At 39.4% G+C, this 23,546-nt stretch overlaps 1 protein-coding gene across 1 annotated transcript in view; it reads left to right on the forward strand.

The window, feature by feature from the left end:
• The window catches only part of MBNL2 (muscleblind like splicing regulator 2), a 154,429-nt gene that overhangs the window by 74,154 nt on the left and 56,729 nt on the right, over positions 1-23,546 (forward strand). The window contains exon 2 of the mRNA XM_042783201.1: positions 16,225-16,389. Within this exon, the coding sequence (XP_042639135.1) occupies positions 16,225-16,389 (165 nt within the window). The remainder of the gene's footprint in view (positions 1-16,224; positions 16,390-23,546) is intronic.

Consider the following 23,546-nt stretch of genomic DNA (forward strand, 5'->3'; position numbering starts at 1 on the left):
TCCTTCTGAGGAGTGGCTGGTGGGTTTGAACCACCAGCCTTCTGGTTAGCAGTCAAGTGCCTTAGGCACTATGCTACCAGAGCTCCTAACAGCTATCCTAGTAGGTATAAAATGGTATCTCACTGTGGTTTTGTGCTGCATTTCCTTGATGACTAATGATGTTAAGCATCTTTCTTTGTACTTTTGGTCATTTGTATATCTTCTTTGGGGAAATGCCCATCAAGTCCTTTGCTCATTTTTTTAATAAATTGTCTTTTTGTTGTTCAGTTATAGTTCTTTACATGTTCTGGTTAACAGACCCTTATCATATTTATGATCTGTAAGTATTTCCTCCTATTCTGAATCATTCTGTGTTAAATAAATCTTTCATATGTTAAGTCAAAAATCTGTTTCCCCATAGCTTTCCTCACTGAATGTGAGGGACAGTAGAGAGAGTACTTTTTCTTTTTTGAAACAGAGCATCAGAGTTTAGGACTGGTTGAGTTTAAAATATGACCTTGGGAAGAACCTTTAATCTTTCTGAGCCTCATTTTCCTTAGATTTTAATTGGGGTAACCTATTACAGCAATATTATGAAGCTGAAGTAAGATAATGTATGTGCAGAATTATTTTTAAGGTGAGATATGAATATTACATTGGATTGTGACTTTCTCAAAAAACAGCTTTGTGTAGTCGTAAGAGTCAGACGTCAAGACCGGTCTGGGAGTCTGACGCCTAACCCTGCCACTGTAACCTTGGGTAGTTATTTCACCTCTCTATGCTTCTGTTTTATCTTCTGTAAAATACAGATATTAACATTACTACTTGTAAGGGCTTGTAGTGAAGATAGTTTGCTCTCTATTACTAACCAAAAGTTTGACAGTTTGAACCACCCAGCAGTATAGCAGAAGAAAGACCTGGTGATCTGCTTCCATAAACATTATGAACAAGAAAAATCTATGGAACTCATTTCTACTGTGTACTTACCATGAGTCAGAATCAATGACAACAGATTTGGGTTTTTTTTTTTTTTTCAGTGAAGGCTGTTGCTGTTGTTGTTATGTGCCATCAAGTCAGGCCCGACTCATAGGGACCCCTCCTTAGGTTTCCGAGGTGGTATCACTACAGAAGTAGATTGCCCAACCTTCCTTCCGAGGAGTAGTTAACAGTCTGGTTAACAGTCAAGTGCATTGGGCACTACACTACCAGAGCTCCCTAGTGAAGACTCAATGAGTGTAATATATAAAAGGCACTTAGAAACTGCAGGACATGTGATAAGTACAATATTACAGAAGTCTTGGCCATTTTTATTGAGGGTAGGACCATATCTTCAAATCTTGTGTATAATCCTATCCTTGCTCCCGGCATTGAACAGATAAATGTCATTAAATGAATAAAGGAATGGATGGATATTGGCTCTGCCCTCAGGAGACAGATACAATAATCCCCACACTTCTTCCATGTTCCCCATACCTCTTCAATTCAACTCTCTGCTCTGCTTATTCACACACCCCTGAGGCGTAAATGCTCATGCAAGGTGCAATGTGCCCCATACCTACACCTTCCCTGCCTGTTTTTTTCCTGAACAAAGTATCACTTTCCCCTGTTGCACTTGAGTCCTGCAGGGCAGCCCCAAGCCACCAAGTAATCCAAACTAGACTGAGAGAAGTGTTCTTTTCTTCTGTTACTCAAAATGAATACCCTATTAAAAAGATACTTCTATTTTTCCATCTTCTCCCCATGTTTCATAACCCTGTTGTGCTTTCACAATATTCTTCCTCTTTATGCCCTCTTCTTTTTCATGCCCCTCTCCATATCTCATCTACCTCTTTTCTCACCTCCTCCTGGAACCTTTCTCAGCTAACACCCATCAATCAGGGTACCCTGCTTTGTCAGCAAGTACATTTTTAGAATCAAGTGTGATATTCAAAATATTTAAAAATAGGTACCTCCTACCTGGGCAGCAACCAATCAGAATGTGCCAGAACTGTGGCTCAAGGTGCACCCTACTGTATCAGGTTTAACTCTTTGTTTACAGGGATCTGGGAGGCGGTAAAGGTCCATGGGGAGGGCTGGAGTGACTAGAAAAAAATGGAGAAAGCACTTGACAGGTTTGAGAAGGTGGTTATTTTCTAGCTGGGGCAGAAGTACTTTCAGTCTTGTAATAAATGGCACAGCTGTACAGGTGTACACCCACTAAATGTCAGCCCAGTTATGAGCCTTTAAGGATGGTTCTCTGTCTGAATTCCAGAAAGCCCTTGGTGGGGGTAGGTGATTCATCACGCAGCATTTCAGATCAGACTGAAAAAGACTACAATAAGAATAGCTTAGGTCTTTGGACAGTTTTCGTATTTAAAAAAAAAAAAAAAAAAGCTAGGTATTAGAATTGCTGGAGACTGATAGTATTAAAAGTAGCAACCAAGAATGAGCCCTCAAAACTATTGTTCTGAAATAATCTTTAAACCTTAAACCAAAAATATCCCCTGAAGTCTTCTTAAAGCCACACAATAGCATATGTAGTAAAGAATTCCTGCCTTGAGCACTATGCTCCTTTAAAATCTATCTATGAGATCACGTGGACAATAGCAACTCTCTAAAGATTAGACAGGAAACTAAGGGGGGCAGTGAGTTTATGGTAATGGAGTGGAATAATTTGGAAAAGGAGGGTGAGAATGGTTGTACAACTTTAAGAATGGCATCAATGTCATTGAATCGTACATGTTAAATTTGCTTAATTGGTATATCTTCTGCTATGTATACTCTCAACAATAACAAATTAAAAAAAAAATAAATAAAAAATAGCAGCCAGTATTTACCAAGCATTTGTTTTGTGCCAGGCTCTGTGCGAAGAAGGCCTTTACAGGCCTCTTTAGGAATTTAACTCTCAGAGAGATTGTGAAAATGAAATGAGAGAACAAAGCAAAATATTCCCACCAATTACCCTGGCTTGTTTTAATTCTCCAAGTTGCCTCTTCTTATTCTCTTCCATACACCCACCTGGTTCTTGGCTTAAATGTTAAATATGTCTTCCTCTTAGAGTCATTACTGACCCCGTTCCTAGGAGAGAAGGCCCTGATGTGTGTTCACCTGTGTGTCTCCATCCATAGCACTGATCACCTGAGCTTTAGTTGTCCATTCACTAGCATGGGGCATGGCACACAGAAAAGGTTCTGTTGTTGTTGTTATGTGCCATTGAGTTGGACCCAACTCATAGCGACCCCTCCTTGGATTTCCAAGGCAGTATCACTACAGAAGTAGATTGCCCAACCTTCCTTCCGAGGAGTGGCTGGTGGGTTTGAACCACCAGCCTTCTGGTTTACAGTCAAGTGCCTTAGGCACTATGCTACCAGAGCTCCTTAGAAAAGGCTCTCTATAGAGGGAAGGAAAAATGATCAGTTGATAGCATGTACTGTATATCCACTGTGTGAGGAACCCTGTGTTGTGGGCTATGAAAGAAGTACAGGAAGTCGACTGGAAAAGTCTATCCTCCCCCCACAGGAAAAATACTAATGCTGTGATGTTAATATTTCATGGAGCTTCGTTTCATCCATAACACTTCCTACATTTATGAACATGGCATTGGAAAACCTAGACACTATGAAGTCAAACAGGCACTAGGTTATTTTATGTTGTTGATATAGTATCCCAATTCACACTAAACCATTGTATCTCTGTGACTCAGAAGACAATTATGTTCTAGTTAAATGAAATATTCTTTAAGCCAAGCATCTGGTGCCTGGAAGTTAGTTTCCTTCAATCCCTAGAGAACTGAGGGGCTATTTTTGGCCTTCCTGGTGGCTTTTAACTGGCACATTTTTAGTTATCACACAAAGTTAACAGGATGGATAATCCTTAGCAATAAAGACAGGGTTTGGCCTCTGAATCAAACTGACAGACAGCTTTCCACAATCACAAGAATATAAGTAGTGCAAGAAATTGAAACTGCCCAGGGAACCAAAATTCATATTTTAAAAAAAGACTAAAACATGCTTTGAAATGGCAAACTATACAAACAACTGACCTACTTTGCCTCTTATCCCCATTTTATTAAATTTTGAGTTTTCCCTGTTTTAAATGGGCACAAAATTAGGTCTTAACGGTGCTCAGTAGTAGTGCTTAATATAAGAGGGAAGTTGCATTAGCATAATAATAAATTGATAAATGAATCATGAATCTACTTAGAAAGCACCTTTGATGGCCCCAAGGTGTTCTCAGTCCTCTCTGGATAAAGAGCTGCCCTAAATGCAAAGCTAGACATACTCAGACTCAGAGGCATTTGGTGCTCCCTGTAAGAAAGTGATCTCCACTTCTGCAGATCTCTGAGTCTCATCCCTATGAGCCAAGTAAGGCAGTTGAACGGATGCATTGTACACATTTGTATGATTTTTCTGGAAAGAAAAAAAAAACTGCAAATGAAATCACAGTCCCCAATATTTAGGCCATTCATGCATGCAACTTGATTCATACTTTTTTTCTCTCCTAAACTCATAGTTGTGAATTTGTGTTTAGTAGGTAAAATTGGAGAGGATGGATTGTCTATCAGTGTTTGCAGTTTTCCTTAGTTTACCCATAAGGCTATACCTCCAAATCTTTTTGTATCTTCCTACCTGCTCCATAGGAGCTCTGATAGCTTAGTGCCGAAGGCACTTGACTGCTAACCAGAAGGCGGGTGGTTCAAACTCACCAGCCGCTCCTTGGAAGGAAGGCGGGGCAATCTGCTTCCGTAATGATACCACCTAGGAAACCCAAGGAGGGGTTGCTATGAGTCAGGCCTGACTCGACAACAGTGAGTTTGATTTTTTTGTTTACCTGCCCCATGCTATTGAAGCAAAGGAGAAAAGGAGCTATCCCCCGAAAAGAGAAGATTGTAAATATTCCATTTTTTAACAGTCATTAATAAGTACACTTTTTTTTTCTTTTTGCTATTTACCTCCCCAAAAGTATATAATAGATACTAGTTTATAATAGAAAGTGCTTGTTACCAACTCATGCATAGTATCGATGATATGAACAGATATTCATTTTGATGGAAGTTCTGGTTATCGTTTGCTTGCAGCAAATCTATACTTCTTTTGCTATACTTGTAGCAGAATCTATACTTTTTTCCTAATATTGATGTCCTACTGTGGTTGTATTTTATTTGCCGTATTACATTTTGTTGTTGTTGTTAGTTGCTGTTGAGTCGATTCTGACTCATAGTGACTCTGTGTACAACAAAGGAAACACTGCCCAATCCTGCACCAGGCTCACAGTCGTTGTTGTGTTTGAGCCCATTGTTGTAGCCACTGTGTCATTCTATCTTATTGAGGGGCTTTACTATATAGTTGGGATGAATTATGCAAAGAATTTATTGGTTTACTTAGTTTGTACTAAATTCAAAAGAAGCCTGAAAGCCTAATCTGTCACTTGCTTTAGAGTGGAACTATTTAAGTCCCATAGTTAATGTTATAAATTAAGCCCTGATGTAAATAACCATTTTATGCCCTACACTGTTACTTGCCCATATCCTTCCATGAAATGTACTGAAGAAGAAAGAGGAGGTTCAGGCCAAATGTTAAACTCAGTCTTTGCCTAAGACTGGATTAAAACTTATAAAAAAGATGAACCCAGATAAATCAGCTAACATAAATCAAAGCCTTTATTTATTCTCATTTTCAAAAATCTTGAGAGATTTGGAAACTATAGGGAAACTGAAGCAATGAACATCTGATCCATCCAATCATTTGTTTAGCCACGTTATCAAATAGCTACTAATCAACTCCCATGCTAGAAGGGCAAAAACAGTGGTCTGTTTGATTGAATTTTTTCACTTTCAAGCTGTATACACTGTAGGTACTTAATAAATCTCCCAAGGCATAATCGATTTTGACTTAATTTCCACTTCTGCTTGTGCTGCTCAGGCTCAGTCATGTATGTTTTTCATGATTCGCAGAATGTATCTGCACCATTGCCAACATATGTTCCTGGTGTCACTTTTTTACTATAACTGTTGGTTTTTGTGGCTTTCCCCTTCTACTGGACTAGGAACATCCAAGGAGAAAATAGACATGAAGTAGACAATATATAGCAATTTACTTTTTTTTTTTTCCCCAGGCTATCTCTGTTCTCTCATGGGCTCTCACAACTCTTTAAAAGAGTTGAAATATGGCTATATGATCACCTCCATTTAACAGATGAGAAAATTGAGGTGTAGATTTTTATAAATCATTTGTAAAAGTTCATATAGCCTATTATATAGGGACAAAAATAGATATAGATACTGACACTAACAATCCCTGGTAGTACCCAGAGATAAGTGTGTGTGTGTGGGGAGGGAGGGTTCACTCTAGTGAACATTTATTTTTAGTAAATGCTAGTAGACATTTATTTTTCCTGGTGATGAGAAATGTAATAACCTCTTCATGCATTTCAAATGTGGGTGAAGGTTACAGAGCTTAACCAATGTATATGATGAAGGATGACACTAAAAAGTACACAAGAAAAAAAGATATTTTGGTAAATGCGATGACAGACAACTGTTCAACAACAACTTAAAAATAGCAGAGTGCATATGCAGGGGTGTGTGAGTGTGTGTGTATGTGTGTAAGTGAATGTATTGTAAATATTCATAAATACAATCAAACACATAGGGAGCACACCACACGCAAAAGTTTACATACCATTTTAGGATGAAACCACAACCAGAATTCCAGGATTTCCCCACTATAATACAAAGCTGCTTCAAACTCCATGTTAGTCATGCCATGTTGATCAGCTCAGGCAAGTTTTGGCTGGCAATATATCAAAGAAAAACAGATCTGAGACTCTTTTGAAGAGAGAAATGACCTAAGTTGGCACTAACTGTGAGAACAAGAATAGCAAAGGGTTAAAGAGATTGGTAGACCAGAAGGAAGCATGTTGTTGGTGTTACTGGGTATCACAGAGTTGATCTGGCTCATAGCAATACCACGTGACAGAATAAAACTGCCCCAGAGGGTTTTCTTGGCTATAATGTTTACAGAAGCAGATTGCCAGATCTTTCTTACACAAGCCAATGAGTGAGTTACAACCACCAACCTTTTGGTTAGTCGCTGAGCACTTAACCGTTACACCACTGGGGCTCAGAAAGAAGCATAGCGATAGAGAAAATAAATAAGTATGGGGAGGTTGCTTTTAATAACATACCTCGGAAGCTCTACTGGCACAGTGCCAGCAGCATTTGACTGGTAACCAGAAGGTTGGTGGTTTGAGCCTACCAGCTGCTCCACAAAAGAAAGACGAGCCAATCTAATTCTGTAAAGATATACCACCTTGGAAACCCAAAGGGGGTCACTATGAGCCAGAATTAACTTTATGGCACTGGGATTAGTTTGTTTTCTTTTATCAGTTGCCTTTAAGTCAAACCTGACTCTTGGGGACCCCATGTGTATCAGAGTAGCACTGTACACCATAGGATTTTCAAAGGCTGACTTTTCAGAGGTAGACCACCAGGCCTTTTTTCTGAGACACTTTTTGGTAGACTCAAACCTCCAAGTTTCCAGTTAGCAACCACGTGCGTCAATCCCAGCTGATGCTCCTCTGTCTGTGAGTGGAGGCTTGCGTTTTGTATGATGTTGAATGGGTTTGCAGAGTTCCAAACTAAGGTACGCTAGGAAGAAAGGCTTAGTGATCTACTTCTAAAAATCAGCCAGAAACCCCTCTGGATCACAGTCACAGTCATCCGACCACCACCATCATGTTGCCTTCCATGATACATGCAGTCACCATAATTTGGGAGCCCACACAGTAGCAGACAACAACAACAACATTTTTATCTACTGTGCAGATAAGATATTCATCATCATAATAAGAAAACTTATAGAGTATTTGATATGTGCCAAGAACTGTTCAAAGCACTTCATACACAATAATTAAAAAAAAAAAAAAAAAAAACTCACTGCCATCAAGTCAAATCTGACTCATAGCAACCCCTCCTTGGGTTTCCAAGGTGGTATCTCTCAGAAAGTAGATTGCCCAACCTTCCTTCCGAGGAGTAGCTGGTGGGTTTGTACAGCCAGCCTTCTGGTTAGCAGTCAAGTACCTTAAGCACTATGCCACCAGAACTCCCCAATAACTTTTAATCCTCACCAAAAGCTGGCGAGGTAGGAGTTACTGTTTTCCCCATTTTCCAGATGTGGCAACTAGAGGCACAATGAAGGTAAGGAACTTGTCCAAGGTGCCACGACAAGAAAAGCTGGGTTTTGAGCCCAAGTAGTCTGGCTCCAGAGACTATTCCTTCACTATTAATTTGAACTGCTCCTCCAGGAAAGGTTCCGAGACAGAACAGGCTTCCGGAATGTCACTTCAGGGCAAGAGCCTCTGTCATGACATCAGGATCTCAGGAAGCTGGTCTCACACATGTGGAATGCAGGGAATCTGAAAGGCTCTCCCATGCCATTTCCATGGCCAGCTTTGAGGTCCAGAGCAGGCTGCTTAACTCAGTGTGCCAGCAGGCTGATTTCAGAGCACATTCCATTTGCCCTTTGTCAGCACTTGGCCCTCCACAGCTGGGTCTGAGGCATGAAAACACCATCATACCCTGAAAGCAGTGAATGGCCAAGCCAGAGATGAAAGAGGCAGATTGCCCTTCTTACAGGAAAAATTCAGTATGTCAGGGAGTGACCCTGGCCTTCAACCTGAACTTTTCTCCTCCAGAGGGGCCTTTTCAGAGTCTGCAGATCAATGCTACAGCTGATGACGCAAAGACACAATTCAAATTATTTCCGAGTAATGCATACCCCGGGAGCTCTGGTAGCATAGTGCCTGAGGCATTTGAATGCTAACCAGAAGGCTGGAGGTTCAAACCCACCAGCCACTCCTCAGAAGGAAGGTTGGGCAATCTACTTCCCTAGTGATACTGCCTCAGAAACCCAAGAAGGGGTCGCTATGAGTCAAGTCCGACTCGATGGCACATAACAACAACAATGCATACCCCAAGGAGCCTTGGTAGTGCAATGGTTAAGCTTTCAGCTGCTAACTGAAAGATTGCCAGATCAAACCCAGCCAGTGGCTCTTTGAGACCAAGTGGCAGTCTGCTTCCATAAAGATTACAGCCTAGAAAACCCTATGGGGCAGTTCTACTCTGTCACATGGGTCGATATGAGTCAGAACAGACTCATTGGCACCTAACAACAATACATACAACAGAGACCTGTTAACTCTTTGCATTTTAGATCACCTAAAATCCATAGTTTTTCCCATGGAAAAATTAATGGGATATAGTTGTCTGTATACTATTCCTGTGGGCAAAAAGTCCTGTTGTCAATTCCTTCCACAATTTCCTAATTAATCTCTGTTTTCTTTTTTGCTTCCAGATTTTAATTGACTTTTTCAATTAGGAGCATACTAGAAAAAGATTCTAAAAATGACTTGTTTTAAAATAAGCAATTAGAAAATTACATTTTCCAATTATGCTTTCTTTCCTTTCTCACACCGACCTGATTCTGAAATCTTTTCTTAGCCAAAGCTGCGTTTATTCTATCCCACACCATGTGATTTAATGGCCATGTAATTCTGATAGCTCATCTGTTGTTCTGCCAAGTACATATTATAGTTATTTAGTATCTTCTTCATCCTGTAGAGAATCAACATGGGTATTCTGTGTTTGAATCTTCCATGGTTGCTCATGTTAATAAATTTTATTCAGCTTGAAATTCTAACTTGATTCCAACCATTTTTCCTAATCTAAATATTACTGACATGGAGATTATTTGTGTAGGTAAACTTTACAAATCTTTTATGGACTCTATCAGAATTGTTACTGTTTTTGAACAGGTGGTATCTAACCAATACAAACTAATAAAATTAGAAATTTGAAATCTAATCATCAGGGCAAGATTTACATGTAGCATAAAGCACAAATCAGGACTCATTGATCTCCTCTTTAAAAACTTTCAGTTAACTTGAGTTTCAGAGTTCTTTGCTATCTGCTTCTGCCTGCTTTCTACCCCATCTTTCATCATCCCCCTTCTCCTAGCCAAAGCCCCATCTATGCCTTAACAAACTGCCTTCCATTCCCTAGATGGGATATTCTCTTAGCACATTCTGTTCCTCTGAATGCTTTCATCAGCACCCCCAAAACACACACAGACATCCACACACACAGAGACCTCAGCCATTACTCTCTCCCTCTCCAAGTTCCTTCTCATCTCAGTTTAAATGTCACTTTGTCAGAGAGCCCTTCCTTGACCGACCAATCTCTCTAGTCCAGATCCCTCTCCCACTGTTCTCTCTCAGTGTTTTCCTTTAGGACACATATCATCATTTGTACTTATATGTTTATTTGTGGCATTATTTGTTTCATAAGGAACCTTGGTGTTGCAATGGTTAAGCACTCTGCTGCTAACAGGTTGGCATTTCAAACCCATGCAGCAACTCTGCAGGAGAAAAGCCCTTGTGATCCTTGTGGTCTGCTCTCATAAAGATTACAGCCTAAGAAATCCTAGGGGGGAGTTCTACTCTGTGCCATGGTGTTGCAGTTGTTCTAGATCTGTCTTCATCACTGGACCGTAAGCTTCCTGAAGGGAGGCATCATATCTGGAGTTTGCTCATCTTTGTTAAGCTACCACTTAGCACAATGCCTGGCACATAGTAGAATCTCAGTAAATATTTGTTGAATGAATAAACTCTTAGGCTGGAAGTGTACCAACAGCAATGACAACGATCCAGAAACCACGTCCTTCTTCCACACGTGGTGTGCCCACACTCAGGGTGAGCAAAGTTCTTGAGGGCTATGTGACCAGTGAATGCAGCCTCCAGTTTGTCTATGGTGTGGGCTCCTCTAACTAGCCTTAACCTGAGTACTTCTTGCCTTGTAACTACTTCACACCGACAGCGGGATGGTGCTCTCCACCCCATTACCATTACAGAAGCTGTGCTTGTCCTTTGCCATAAAGGTTGGACCCTACTTCCCTGACTCCTTGAATAACTATTTAGTTAAGAACTAAAAAGGTGGAGGAATTTAAAAACAAAAACAACAAATTCTACCAGCCATGAGGAAGATTTGTTTAAGGCGTGTTTATCTTCATTTCTTAGACTAAAATCAGGAGAATTAATTTTGACACTTGTGTTTTGCTTGAAAATGGTATACAAAGATGTTTCACATTTCTGCACCAGGACTTCTCCTATTCATTTATGACAACTTGCTTTGATAATCAACAGTTTTTGTGCAATGATGCGTATCCTAACAAATCTTATACCTTAACAAAAACTTCCTTACAAATTGTTTACTGTGTGAAATAGTTCATTATATTTTGACAGGAGCTTTGCCTTGAGGATTTTAGAATCCTATAGGACCCCTTACTAAAATTCTACTACCTAGAGACTCCCAGTGTTTTAATTAGTTTGCTTCATATACTAATGGCACAATATGCTTCAAAATATTAATACTACATTGAACTATGGTTCAGCCATAAATAAAGCTACTTTCAGAAATGTCCTATAGAATTCAAAATAATGTAAACTAAAACTAGATGAATAAATAAAATTAAGTAGCTTTTCTCGTGTTTTGATGTAGAAGTTGATTGAATAGGAGACCAAAAGACCTGATCAAATGCTACTAAATCTGTGATTCTGTACTTTGTAAATAAAATATTATATGAAAATATTTTTTTCTTTTTTGATTGTTAATAATAAAATTTATTGAGTGCTTACTATGTGCCAGGCATTTTTCTAAATATTGTATGTATATTCATTCATTTAATCCCACTATGATCTTAAAAGGAGCTCTGGTAGCATAGTGGCTAAAGCACTTGACTGCTAACCAGAAGGCTGGCGGTTCAAACCCACCAGCCACTCCTCGGAAGGAAGGTTGGGCAATCCTACTTCTGTAGTGATACTGCCTTGGAAACCCAAGGAGGGGTCGCTATGGGTCGGGGCCGACTCGACGGCACATAACAACAACAACATGATCTTAAAAGGAGTTGACCATAATTATTTTCATTGTACAGATGGGAAAAATTGAGGTACAGAAAAGTCAAGTAATTCACCCCAAACTTACTCATCTAAGAAAAGGCAGATCCAAGTTATGAGCTCAGCTAGTCAGCCCCCAGACCTTGTGTGCTTAGTTGTTCCTCTGTTCCCAATCACTGACAACTATTATATATATATACATATATATGTGTGTGTGTGTGTGTATATGTATATATATGTGTGTGTGTGTGTGTGTGTCTATATATATATAGCATAGTGCATAAGGCACTTGACTGCTAACCGAGAAGCCTGGCAGTCCAAACCCACCAGCCACTCCTCGGAAGGAAGGTTGGGCAATCTGCTTCCGTAGTGATACCACCTTGGAAACCCAAGGAGGGGTCGCTATGAGTCGGATCCGACTCAACGGCAAATAACAACAAATATATGTGTGTGTGTGTGTGTGTATAATAGTTGTCAAGTTAATGCCAACTCAAGGTGACCCCATACGTATCATTGTAGAGCTGTGTGCCACACGGTTTTCAATGGCTGATTTTTCAGAAGTAAATCACCAGACCTTTCTTTTGAGGTGCCTCTGGGTGGACTTGAACCGCCAGCCTTTCAGTTAGTAGCCAAATGCTTAACCTTTAGCACTACCTAGGGACTCTGGCCAATGTATAGGCTCAGGGAAATTAATATTTTTACAGCTCCAGATCCTCATATATATTCTATTTTAAATTTTGTTATGTAACCTATCATTTTATGAAGGATAATGCTAGGTTTTAATCCACCCTGAATTTTAACTGTTTCTAGTAAATAACTTGGTATAGTGATGTAATTGAGTTAGATAGACATGGATTTGAAGTCCAACTCTGCCACTTACCAGTTATATGACCTTGGGAAAGTTTCTTAACCATTATAAGCTCATATTTGTAAAACAGGGATCACTACTGCTGTTATAAGAAGAAAACGAGATAATCATACTTAAATTGTCAGGCACTCAGTGATCAATATTCTCTACTCTATGTGTAAGTAAGGACACTAGGAAATTACATTAATTCTCATGAAAAAGAAACTTACACTGATAGATTACTAATTTGATATTGTAGAATGCATTTTATTAGGCTAAAATATTCCATATAGTTCCTTAAGAATCCACGTTGTATCAAGGATAATAGCATTTATGTGGCTAATCACCTCCATGAACAACTACCCACCTTTGCCATGAGACCAGAAGAAATGGATAGTGCCAGGCTATAAACACTGAACAATTTGATCAAAGATTCTATAGAAGAATCATCAAAAGGGGGAAAAGGCAGAACAAAATTTCAAATATTCATGAAGTCCAGACTTATATGGAGCCACTGAGACTGGATGAGCCTCCAGAACTGTTGCCCTAAAATAATATTTAAACTTTAAACCAAAAATATCCCCTGAAGTCTTCTTTAAACAAAATATTAATCTAGCTTAATTAGTAAAGAACGTCTTCCTTGAATATTGTGCTCTTTTAAAAATCTACGTGGAATCGAATTTTCAACAGCAACTTGAAAGGTTAGATAGGAAGATTAGGGGACAGTGAATTTATCCTAATAGTGGAGGAATAATTGGGAAAGGTAGAGTGATAATGGTTTCATAATTTGAAGGATGTAATCAATGCCATTGAATTGTACATGTAGAAATTGTTGAATTGGTGTATGTTTTGCTGTGTATATTTTCAACAATAAAAATAAGTATGATAAATTATTCAATTAAAAAAAAGAATGACAGAATTTATAAGAAAACCATATTTTTCACAGCCCAGTTGAAAATTTTATGTGCAGCTACCCTTACATTAAAAGACTAGTTGTCAAATTGACAATTATGAGTAAACACAACTTAAAAGTCAAACTGGTAGAAGTATGGACATTGCACTAGTTCCATGCCCATTCTGTGGAACTCTGCTTTCCCAACTCTCTCCATTAGACCCATTTGTAAGTTTGCATACATAGGTCCATAAGTGCACCTTGTATAAATGAGCTTATCTGGTGCCAGCATCCAAATAAAGTAGTGCTAAAGGTTAAGCATTTGGCTACTAACTGAAAGGCTGGTGGTGCATAAGGAGAGTTTGGATTGAGATGCTCAGGGAGAAGCTTGGGGTTGCTTATCCTGTATAAAAGAAATATCATTCTGTTTAATTATCCCCCGCTCCTGCTGATGGAATAGTAGCTATGTTTTATATGCCATGACTTACCTCCTAGCATAGATTGAATTATATTTGGGCAATTGACATAAAGGCAGCCTAGTCAGAGATCTATATCCAATCAGATTGCTTTCTTAGATTTTGATATGTATTAGCAAACTGAGAGACTGAGGCAATTATCAAGGAAGTGCAGAAAGGGAAGAAAATAAGAGATGCCTGAAGCAAATTATTAGAGCTGGAAGAACTCTGTGAAGCCACAAAACCATGAGCAAACTGAAGTAGGATAAAAACAGATTAGATTTTCTGAGAGAAGCAGATGGAGAGAAAAAGAGTGAAATCCTTAGACTGTTTTCATATAGATTCTTTTCCACTTGTGGTTCCAGTTTACTTGGATCTTTACGATACCAAACTAGTTGACATTGAGTCAGCTCTAACTCAAGGTGACCCCATTGTGAACGAGTAGAACTGTGCTCCACAGAGTTTTCAATGACTGATTTTTAGAACTGGTTCACCAGGCCATTCTTCCAAGGCACCTCTGGGTGCACTTGAACCAGCAACTCTTGGTTAGCAATGAACATGTTATCAGTTTGCAACACCCAGGGACTCCAGATATTTCAAATAGACCTTGCAGTACTCGACCTAAGATCTATCTATATTCTTACATAAGACACTGAATGAAATAGCCACAATATGAACTTGAGACTTTGGAAAAATGCTAACATTGACCATTAGATCCCACAATGTTAAAGACATCTGTTGGCAGAAGATGAGGACCCTATTTCTTCTGATATCCTTAACACTCACATCTGTATCCTCCCTGTAGAGGGTGATGCAACTGCTAACACTGCTCACAGAGGGTCTCAGGACAGTATTCAGTTGATCAGCACCGACCACCAGAACTGAACCCAGGACCCATGTCTGCCCTTCTCCATGGTGGTGGGGGAAGAGTAACACTTTACAGAGGGAGCCGGAGCTGCCAAAGTGCAATTGAGATTAGTGGGAAGCAGGGTGAGAATTCCAGATGAGGATTAGGATGACTGTATACAAATTTATTTCCAGAAATCCACCAACCTTGCTTTTTAAAATTATTTTTATAGCTGGTAAACAAACCCATATTTTCTTTTCTTGGTTGCAAATGGACTACTTCTTTGGGGAATAATAATACTCATACTAATTAACATAGTTCGCTATTCTTTATTTCAGAAATTGCATTAATTCACCCAAACATCTTTCTCTCAATTGCTAGTTTTTAAAATTTGGAAATGAAGTACAAACACTACCATTTTCAATTACTCTTTAGGTCTGGTTTATACTCACCTATCACCTAATTTTTTTCTTTCTTTGCCAACCTTAATTTACAAACGTTACCTACATCAGATACAAACACTCTTTATCATGGCGTATCATTACATCAAATAGGATACACCTGTCATGGGAGTGATTGGGGATATGAGGTGGTAGCTTTTGTGTAGCAAAGTAATCAGTTGCAGATGACTGTCTAAGTTTATGCCTTCACATTTCCCCTACGCATACATTACAAGTAAATGTCCATTCCATCTACCATTGCCTCTTCATTAGTAAGTAGAACAATTGACAGATGCCTCTAACCAATCTGGGACACATATTTCAGGAGGTTCTTATTACTGTCCCCAGTATACCAGTTTGTCACATAAGCATTCATATTTTGCCATCACTCCAGCATGTGCCAGCCAGTGTTTCTGATTGTTGTTTTATGTGCCATCGAGTCGGACCCGACTCAAAGAAACCCCTCCTTGGGTTTCCGAGGCAATATCACTATGGAAGTAGATTGCCCAACCTTTTACATACTGCCTGAGAGAAGGGTCTCTCTTTGCTCTGAGCCATTCCATTTCTTTGGCATCTATTGGCCAGGTTTAGGATCCATAAAAAAATTAAAAAATAAACAAATTTGTTTTCTGTTCAACAGATTTGAAGCATCCTCAACAATAAGGTAAAGCCTGATGTGCTCTTTCCCAACACACACTCAGGCACATGCAAACACACATGGACACACACACAATTAGAATCCTTGCCTTTTGTATATGGGGCAGTAGTGAAATGGTTGATAGCTGTATTTGCGAGCTACTTACAATACTCCTAAAACCAAAACGTTCATTTTACAGGGCCGTTGTTCAAGAGAGAACTGCAAGTATCTTCATCCTCCGACACATTTAAAAACTCAACTAGAAATTAATGGGAGGAACAATTTGATCCAGCAAAAAACTGCAGCAGCGATGCTTGCCCAGCAGATGCAATTTATGTTTCCAGGAACACCACTTCATCCAGTGGTAAGTACATTTTATCTCATGACAGGCTTGATGATTAAAGTGTTGGTACAGACAATGCCACAGTGACCTAAAATGGCCTCCCTCTACTTTGTCACTTTGGCTACAATTAAAGCAAATAGCTTTGAAGCTAAATAGATATGGGAAATACTTTTTTTATTTAAATGGAAAAATTTGTGTGGAGACAGTAGGCAAGGATAATGTCTTATCACTATCTTGGAAATCTGCACCACCGCAACTCTTTCTCATCAGTAAACTCTTTTATTTGAACCATCTTAGAATGGAAATAAAGACAGTTCCCCAGTTACAAACATGATCCATTCCTAAGTGTGACTTTATGTTGAATTTGTAGGTAAGTTGGAACAGGTACATACAGTTCTTATTTAGCCTTACTTTAGTGCAAGGAAGGAGCTACGGTGGCAGTGTCTAAGGCATTTGACTGCTAAACAGAAGGTTGGAGGTTCAAACCCACCCATCACTCCATGGAAGGAAGGTGGGGCAATCAACTTCTGTAAAGATTTACCACCTGGGAAACGCAATGGAGGTCACAATGAGTCAGAATCGACTCGATGGCAGTGGGTTTTAGTGCAAGAAGAAGGAGCTCTTGTGGCACTCTGGTTAAAGCATTGGGCTGCTAACTAAAAGTTTAGCAGTTTGAACACACCAGCCACTCTGTAGCAGAAAGTTGAGCAGTTTGCATCCATAATGATTTACAGCCTTGGAAATTTTATGGGACAGTTTTACTCTGTCTTAAAGGGTTGGTATGAGTCGGAATTGACTCTGTGGCATGAGTTTGGTTTGGTTTTAGTGCAAGAAAAGGCTTAAAGCCTTTTCTGTGATTTAACAGCTGCACATGCAGCAAGCAGATTGTGATGAAGAATTTGTTGGGGGTGTGAGTTAGTTCAGTGTTTTAAAGTAAGAGCAAATTTCCATAACTTAAAGGGCAAATACAAGCTTTTCGTATATTGAACGTTTGTAACCTGAGGATTTGCTATAATTGTACTATGTAGATTGGTGATCTGTGTGAAATGGCTTTGATACCTAATGCATTTGTTTAGCAATGTCGTTGATAGATTCTTTAGCTCAGTGGAATCATTTTAGAGATGAGTAAAATGAGAAACCAGAGGAGTTAAATGATTTACCCAATGTCCTGCAGCAAATAAATGATGGAGCTGGGACTCCAATTCACACGGCTTGGCTTGGGTTCTTTCTCCAGCCTATGCCATGCTTGAATCTGACAGCAGTTCAAAACAATGCCAAAAGGCAGTTAGCTCTAGAACAGGAGACTCTGTCCTGGTCATTTATGCCTCCTCTCAAAGGCATGCATAGAGGGTGGCAGCTGTGACAATGACCAAATACATAAGGGAGTTAAGTATATGCATATCTATTGTGTAGTATTTTCTCCCAGTTGTCACAGTGGTTGAAAGTGCTTGCTTAAAGATCTGGATATTGTTTTAGGAATGAGGCCCCAGGGTAAAAGGAGTGTATTGACTTTAGTGGGTGTCGTTTACATTGGTGAATTATTTGTCAAAAACAAGCTATTAAAAAAAAAAAAAAAGAAAAACAAAGCCAGTGATGGGAGTGAATTTTTTTTAGAGAGTACATGCACAAAAGACTATTGTTTAAAAATCAGTCTTTATTGTATGAAAAGTTGTATTTTATTGAAAGCTATTAAATTAGAAGAACTAGGTACCAGGGAGTTGTCTTATTGTTTATCAGTGAGATGAGGGGAGACAGGAAGAACATGAGGTGGTCCAGGAAGAGGGGAGAGAATGTGAGCAGGTTATTAGCAATTCTGCTTCATCTCAAATTTTCTGCTCAAGGATAGAGGCACAGAGTCACCAGGAACCAGCTTTTTTTAGAGTAAAAGAAATGGCAATAGCAGGGGGCTCCGAGAGAATAAGATAGTCTTTTGGAGGTAGTCACAAACATGGAAAGTGCAAAGTCATATTCAGGCATAAGGAATGATGAGATTAAACAAGATGAGTAACTTCATCCTAAAGGATGAGTAGGAGTCAGCCTAGATGTAAGGATTAACATCAAGTTCTGAACACCTTTAAACACCAAAAATAGACATTTGAGTGTTTCTATTTAAAATGACAGACACATATAATTTATGGTTCTCCTTATTGATACATACATATAAATTATTAAGATAGCTAAATGCTAAAAATAACTTATTTACAAATATTAAATAATGTTTATAGGAATAAATTTAGAGTCCCTAAGATCAACATAGTAACAACACTGTGTTTTACTCAGTCTTAATCATACTAGTACCAGTTGCCTTCAACTTGACTCCAATTAATGACAGCCCCATGTATGTCAGAGTTGTTGTTGTTGTTGCTATGTGCCGTCGAGTCAGACCCGACTCATAGCGACCCCTCCTTGGGTTGCCAAGGCAGTATCACTACGGAAGTAGATTGCCCAACCTTCCTTCCAAGGAGTGGCTTGTTGTTGTTGTTGTTGTTTGCCGTCGAGTCGGCCCCGACTCATAGCGACCCCTCCTTGGGTTTCCGAGGCAGTATCACTACGGAAGTAGGATTGCCCAACCTTCCTTCCGAGGAGTGGCTGGAGGGTTTGAACCGCCAGCCTTCTGGTTAGCAGTCAAGTGCCTTAGGCACTATGCTACCAGAGCTCTCTTATGTCAGAGTAGAACAGCATAAAAGCTTCAAAGGTTTTTCAAAGTTGATTTTTTTGGAAGTAGATCATCAGGCCTGTCTTTAATGTGTCTTTGTGTGGCTTTGAACCTCCAAGTTTTCAGTTAAAGCAAAGGACATTATCCATTTCATTACCTTACTTATAACTTACTTATAACTTCTGATTTATTTAGAATTCATAAATATTGACCCTGGTATTCAATAATGGCAATTTTAATAAGAAAGCTAAATTCACATATTGCCTCAAATATTATTTAGAAGTTAATAAACACTATTTCTCTATGAAAAAAGAAATACCAAGTTTAAATATTTAGTGGTTTTTAAACCATAAGAATGATTAGAATTTCTTTTAAATAGTAACAAGTTTAAAAATCATCAACATATCTACAAACAAATTGTTGCTGCTATGTGCCGTCGAGTCAGACCTGACTCATAGCAACCCCTCCTTGGGTTTCCAAAGCAGTATCACTATGGAAGTAGATTGCCCAACCTTCCTTCCGAGGAGTGGCTGGTGGGTTTGAACCACCAACCTTCTGGTTAGCAGTCAAGTGCCTTAGGCACTAGGCTACCAGAGCTCCCACAAACAAATTAGACTCTCAGAAATAAATTAGTGACCTAGTGTGGTTTAGTAAGCTGAATAATAGTCCTCCCAGACACCTGGAACCTATGACTGTTGCATTATATGGAAACAAGGCCTTGGCAGATGTGATTAAGAATCTTGATATGGGAAGATTCTGCTGACTCCAAAGCAACCACAATTGTCATTGCGAAAGGGAGGCCAAAGGAGGGTGGACACAGAACAGAAATGGGGAACAAGGTGACCATATCAGCAGTGATTGGAGTGATGTGGCCACAGTCAAGGAATACCAGGAGACACCAGAAGATGGAAGAAGCAAGGAACTGATTCTCCTCAAGAGTCTTCAGAGGCAGTACAGTCTTGCAGACACCTTGATTTTAACTGATTTTCAGACTTTTGGCCTCCAGAACTATGAGAGAATAAATGAATGTTCTTTTAGACTGTCAGGTTTACGGTACTTTGTTACAGCAGCCACAAGAAAGTAACGCATGTAGAAATTACTTAATATAAATTAATTGATAAACATAGTTAAGTTCTCTAAAGAGCTATGGATATGTTTTCCTCTTCATCTTCCATCCACCCCTGAACTCATTCCACTGAAATCTTTCTGATTAAGGTCACTGATGATACATGTATTAACAAATCAACAGTCAGTTTTCGTTCTTCATTTAATTAATTCTCTAGCAATATTCACCGCACATAAACAACCTTTCCTTTATGGAACACTCCTTACTTCATGCCCTTTGCCCACTACATTCCTCTACCAGATTGGTATATGTTGAGGTTCCCAGAGCTGGGCATTGCTCTGTCTTCCCTCTCTCCTTGTGGTCTCATCCATTTCTGTGGCTGCAAATCATCTACAGCTGAGAACTCCCAACTGTGTATTTCCACTGAGCCCCAGACTCATATATCCAACAACCTACTAAACTCACCTTTCTTTTTAAATCTCTCACAGGAACTCAAACTTGACATGTTCAAAGCCAAAATTCTTCTTTCTGCAACTTTCCCATTTTAGTAAGTGGTACCACCAACTAGTAGACTCAATCTAAAACCTAGCTGACTCCCTCATCCATGCAGTCCATCAGCAAGTCCTGTCATATCTGCTTTCAAGTCCCTGTACTTCTCTACCCCTCTACCCTCATCTGAGCCACCCCCAAATTTTGTTCAAAGTGTCTTACAAGCATTTCCTTCCTAATCTCTCAATATCCACTCTTGCCTTACTTCAATATATCCTGCATATAGCAACCAGAGTAAATCTTTCTAAAACATAAAAAGGATCATGTAACTCTCTGACTGAAAACCCTTCAAGGCTTTCCCATTTCACTGGGGACAAAGACTCAACATGCCACCATGACTTGATATGTCTTCTGTGATCTGGTTCCCACCCAACTCACCTACTCATCTTATGCTACTCTTCCTATGACCACAAAGACCACAGCAAACTTTCAGTTCTGATTGCCTCATGGCCTTTGCTCTTACAGAAAATCTCACGTTATTCTTCACATACTAACTTTATCCATTCCTCAAATCTCCGCCCTGCTATCCACCTTCAATCCTTGTTATTCTCTCTCAGTAAGTCCTCTTCATTTTCTGCATATCCAGACAACTAATTTTAGTTGTTTGTTCTTTGCTATTAGAGTTTAAATTCAATAAGTGCACACGTAGTGTACTGGCACCATGTTTGCAGTGATAAATATTTATTAAACGAATGAATGAAAGTGTTACCCATTCTTTCCTCTTACTACTCTTCTGGCTTAAATTCACTATGTTTGAAAGTTCCCTTCACCTTATTCCTCCTAGCAGTTTCTTTTCCAAATTCCTAACAAGATTTAACAATTTAACAGTAATTCTTCACGACCCTTCCTTCCCAGCAAACTCTTACCTCCCCCAGCAACACACATACATACACACATGCATACAACCTTCCTCATGAACATTCAGGATAAAGAAGGGGAGTAGGTAGCTGTTAGTAGGTTAGAGATTTGAAAGCTTATACAGTCCTTAGTAATAAAGTCTTGCCTTGAAAGTACTCTGCCCTCCAGAGCTGCTTCTGGTAGTAAAGAAAGGAAACTTAAAAGATACTACGTTTTAAGTCTTTCAGTCTGAAGGCCAAATACCTACCCTTTGAAGTAAAAGCTTTCTAAATGGGTGAAACTTTCAGTCTCTTGTTTTAAAAAGTCAATTGATTCAATTTCAGATCTATAAAATACCTCAGGCCAGTTAGCCATTACCCATAGCACCATTTCTTCCTTTCCTTGTCACTACAAAATATCAGTGTGTGTATACTTGTGCGTCTCTGTGGGTGTTTGTGTGTGTGAGATCTTTGAAACTGGATCGCCTCTAATCTCTATGATGTAATGTGCTAGGAAAGCAGAGTGGAGAATGGGAAATTCGAGAGAGAAACACAGGAACGGGAGTGAAGAACAGAGAAAAGAAATAACAAAACCAGCATTTCAGAAACTATTTTCATCAAGGCTTTCGGTGGATTTTGTCCTCCGGTTAGTGTTGAGACATGATGAGGACCACATGTATCCTGTCTCAGACAAGCTGGCAATGACACTTCTGCAAAAAACTGCAGGAATGATTCTCCCAGGCTCTAGTTGGTGCACTTCCAGGAACAGAATCAGTCAGAGGTGCTACTCTTCTCTTTTCTCATCTGCTGGCTAAGAACCTAATTCAGACACCAGGATAAGTTGTCAGCCTGAAAACTACCTCAAGAATTCAATTTGAATTCAGGATCTGGGAACCACTTTTCCAAGGCAGCTGATGCACACGGTTGTTCAGAATAGCCTACCTCACACAGCCTATCTGAAAGTCCCGGCTGGTGGTGGGCACACTCCCACACACCACTCCACCAACACTCTGGAGGCTCCAACGACAGATGGGCAACAGCCTGCCTGTGTGTGTGTGTGTGTGTGTGTGTGTCTGTCTGTCTGTGTTTTTCTTTTCTTTTCTGCTTTAAGAAATTACCAACAAAATCTGGTGACAAAACCAAAATTCCACTGCCTGTCCAGTTGATTCTAACTCATAGTGGACAAACTAGAATTCCCCCACAGGGTTTCCAAGGTTATAATCTTTACAGAAGCAGACTGTCACATCTTCCTCCCACAGAGCAGCTAATGGATTCAAATCTATGGCCTTTCAGTTGGCAGCCAAACACTTTAACTACTGTGCCACCAGGACTGCTTCTAGCGAATGCTACCACCACTAACCATTGACATCAAGTCAGTTCCTTCTCATAGAGACCCTATAGCACAGGATAGAGCTGCTCCATAGTATTTTCAAGTCCGTAAATGTATCTTTACGGAAGCAGATTGCCTCAGTTGTCTCCCATGGGGTTTGAACAGCCATCCTTTTGGTTAGTAGTTGAATGCTTTGACCACTGCCTCACCAGAACTCCTCCAGTGACTGCAGTAGAGTGAACAGTCACAGATTGGAAGCTAGGAGTCCTGGGTGCTTTGCCTTGACTCAGCCTCACTTGCACTGACCTTCGGTAATCTATTGAGTAAGTGCTTTACTCCAAATTGCTTTCACCTGTAAGAAGACAGAGTTCTTACTGCCACATTTGCCTTTCTCGGATTTTGAGAAGATTAAAGAAGAAAATGTGTGTGAGGATACTTTGAAAATGGCCAGAGCTTTTCACAGATGTAAGACATTACTGTCCATAATAATACATACATACTGTACATTTTTTAAAATTACCAAAACTGTTTACTAATCAACTTCAATGAAAAGCACTCTACATTAAGAAAGAAAGAAAAGTCCAATTGAATCTTTCTTCACAATACCAATAAACTTTTAACTTTCAGTTTCACATGACAGTAAATACATTTTTTCCCAGCCCATATGCCAAAAAAGAAGAAAAGATATTTGCTATAATTGTATTCAGTCTTATATCTCTATTTATTATACTGCTATGCTGA

This window comes from Orycteropus afer, unplaced genomic scaffold, assembly GCF_000298275.1.
Source record: "Orycteropus afer afer isolate SDZICR_OR568_19922 unplaced genomic scaffold, OryAfe1.0 scaffold00730, whole genome shotgun sequence".
NCBI classification, from domain to species: Eukaryota; Metazoa; Chordata; class Mammalia; order Tubulidentata; family Orycteropodidae; genus Orycteropus; species Orycteropus afer.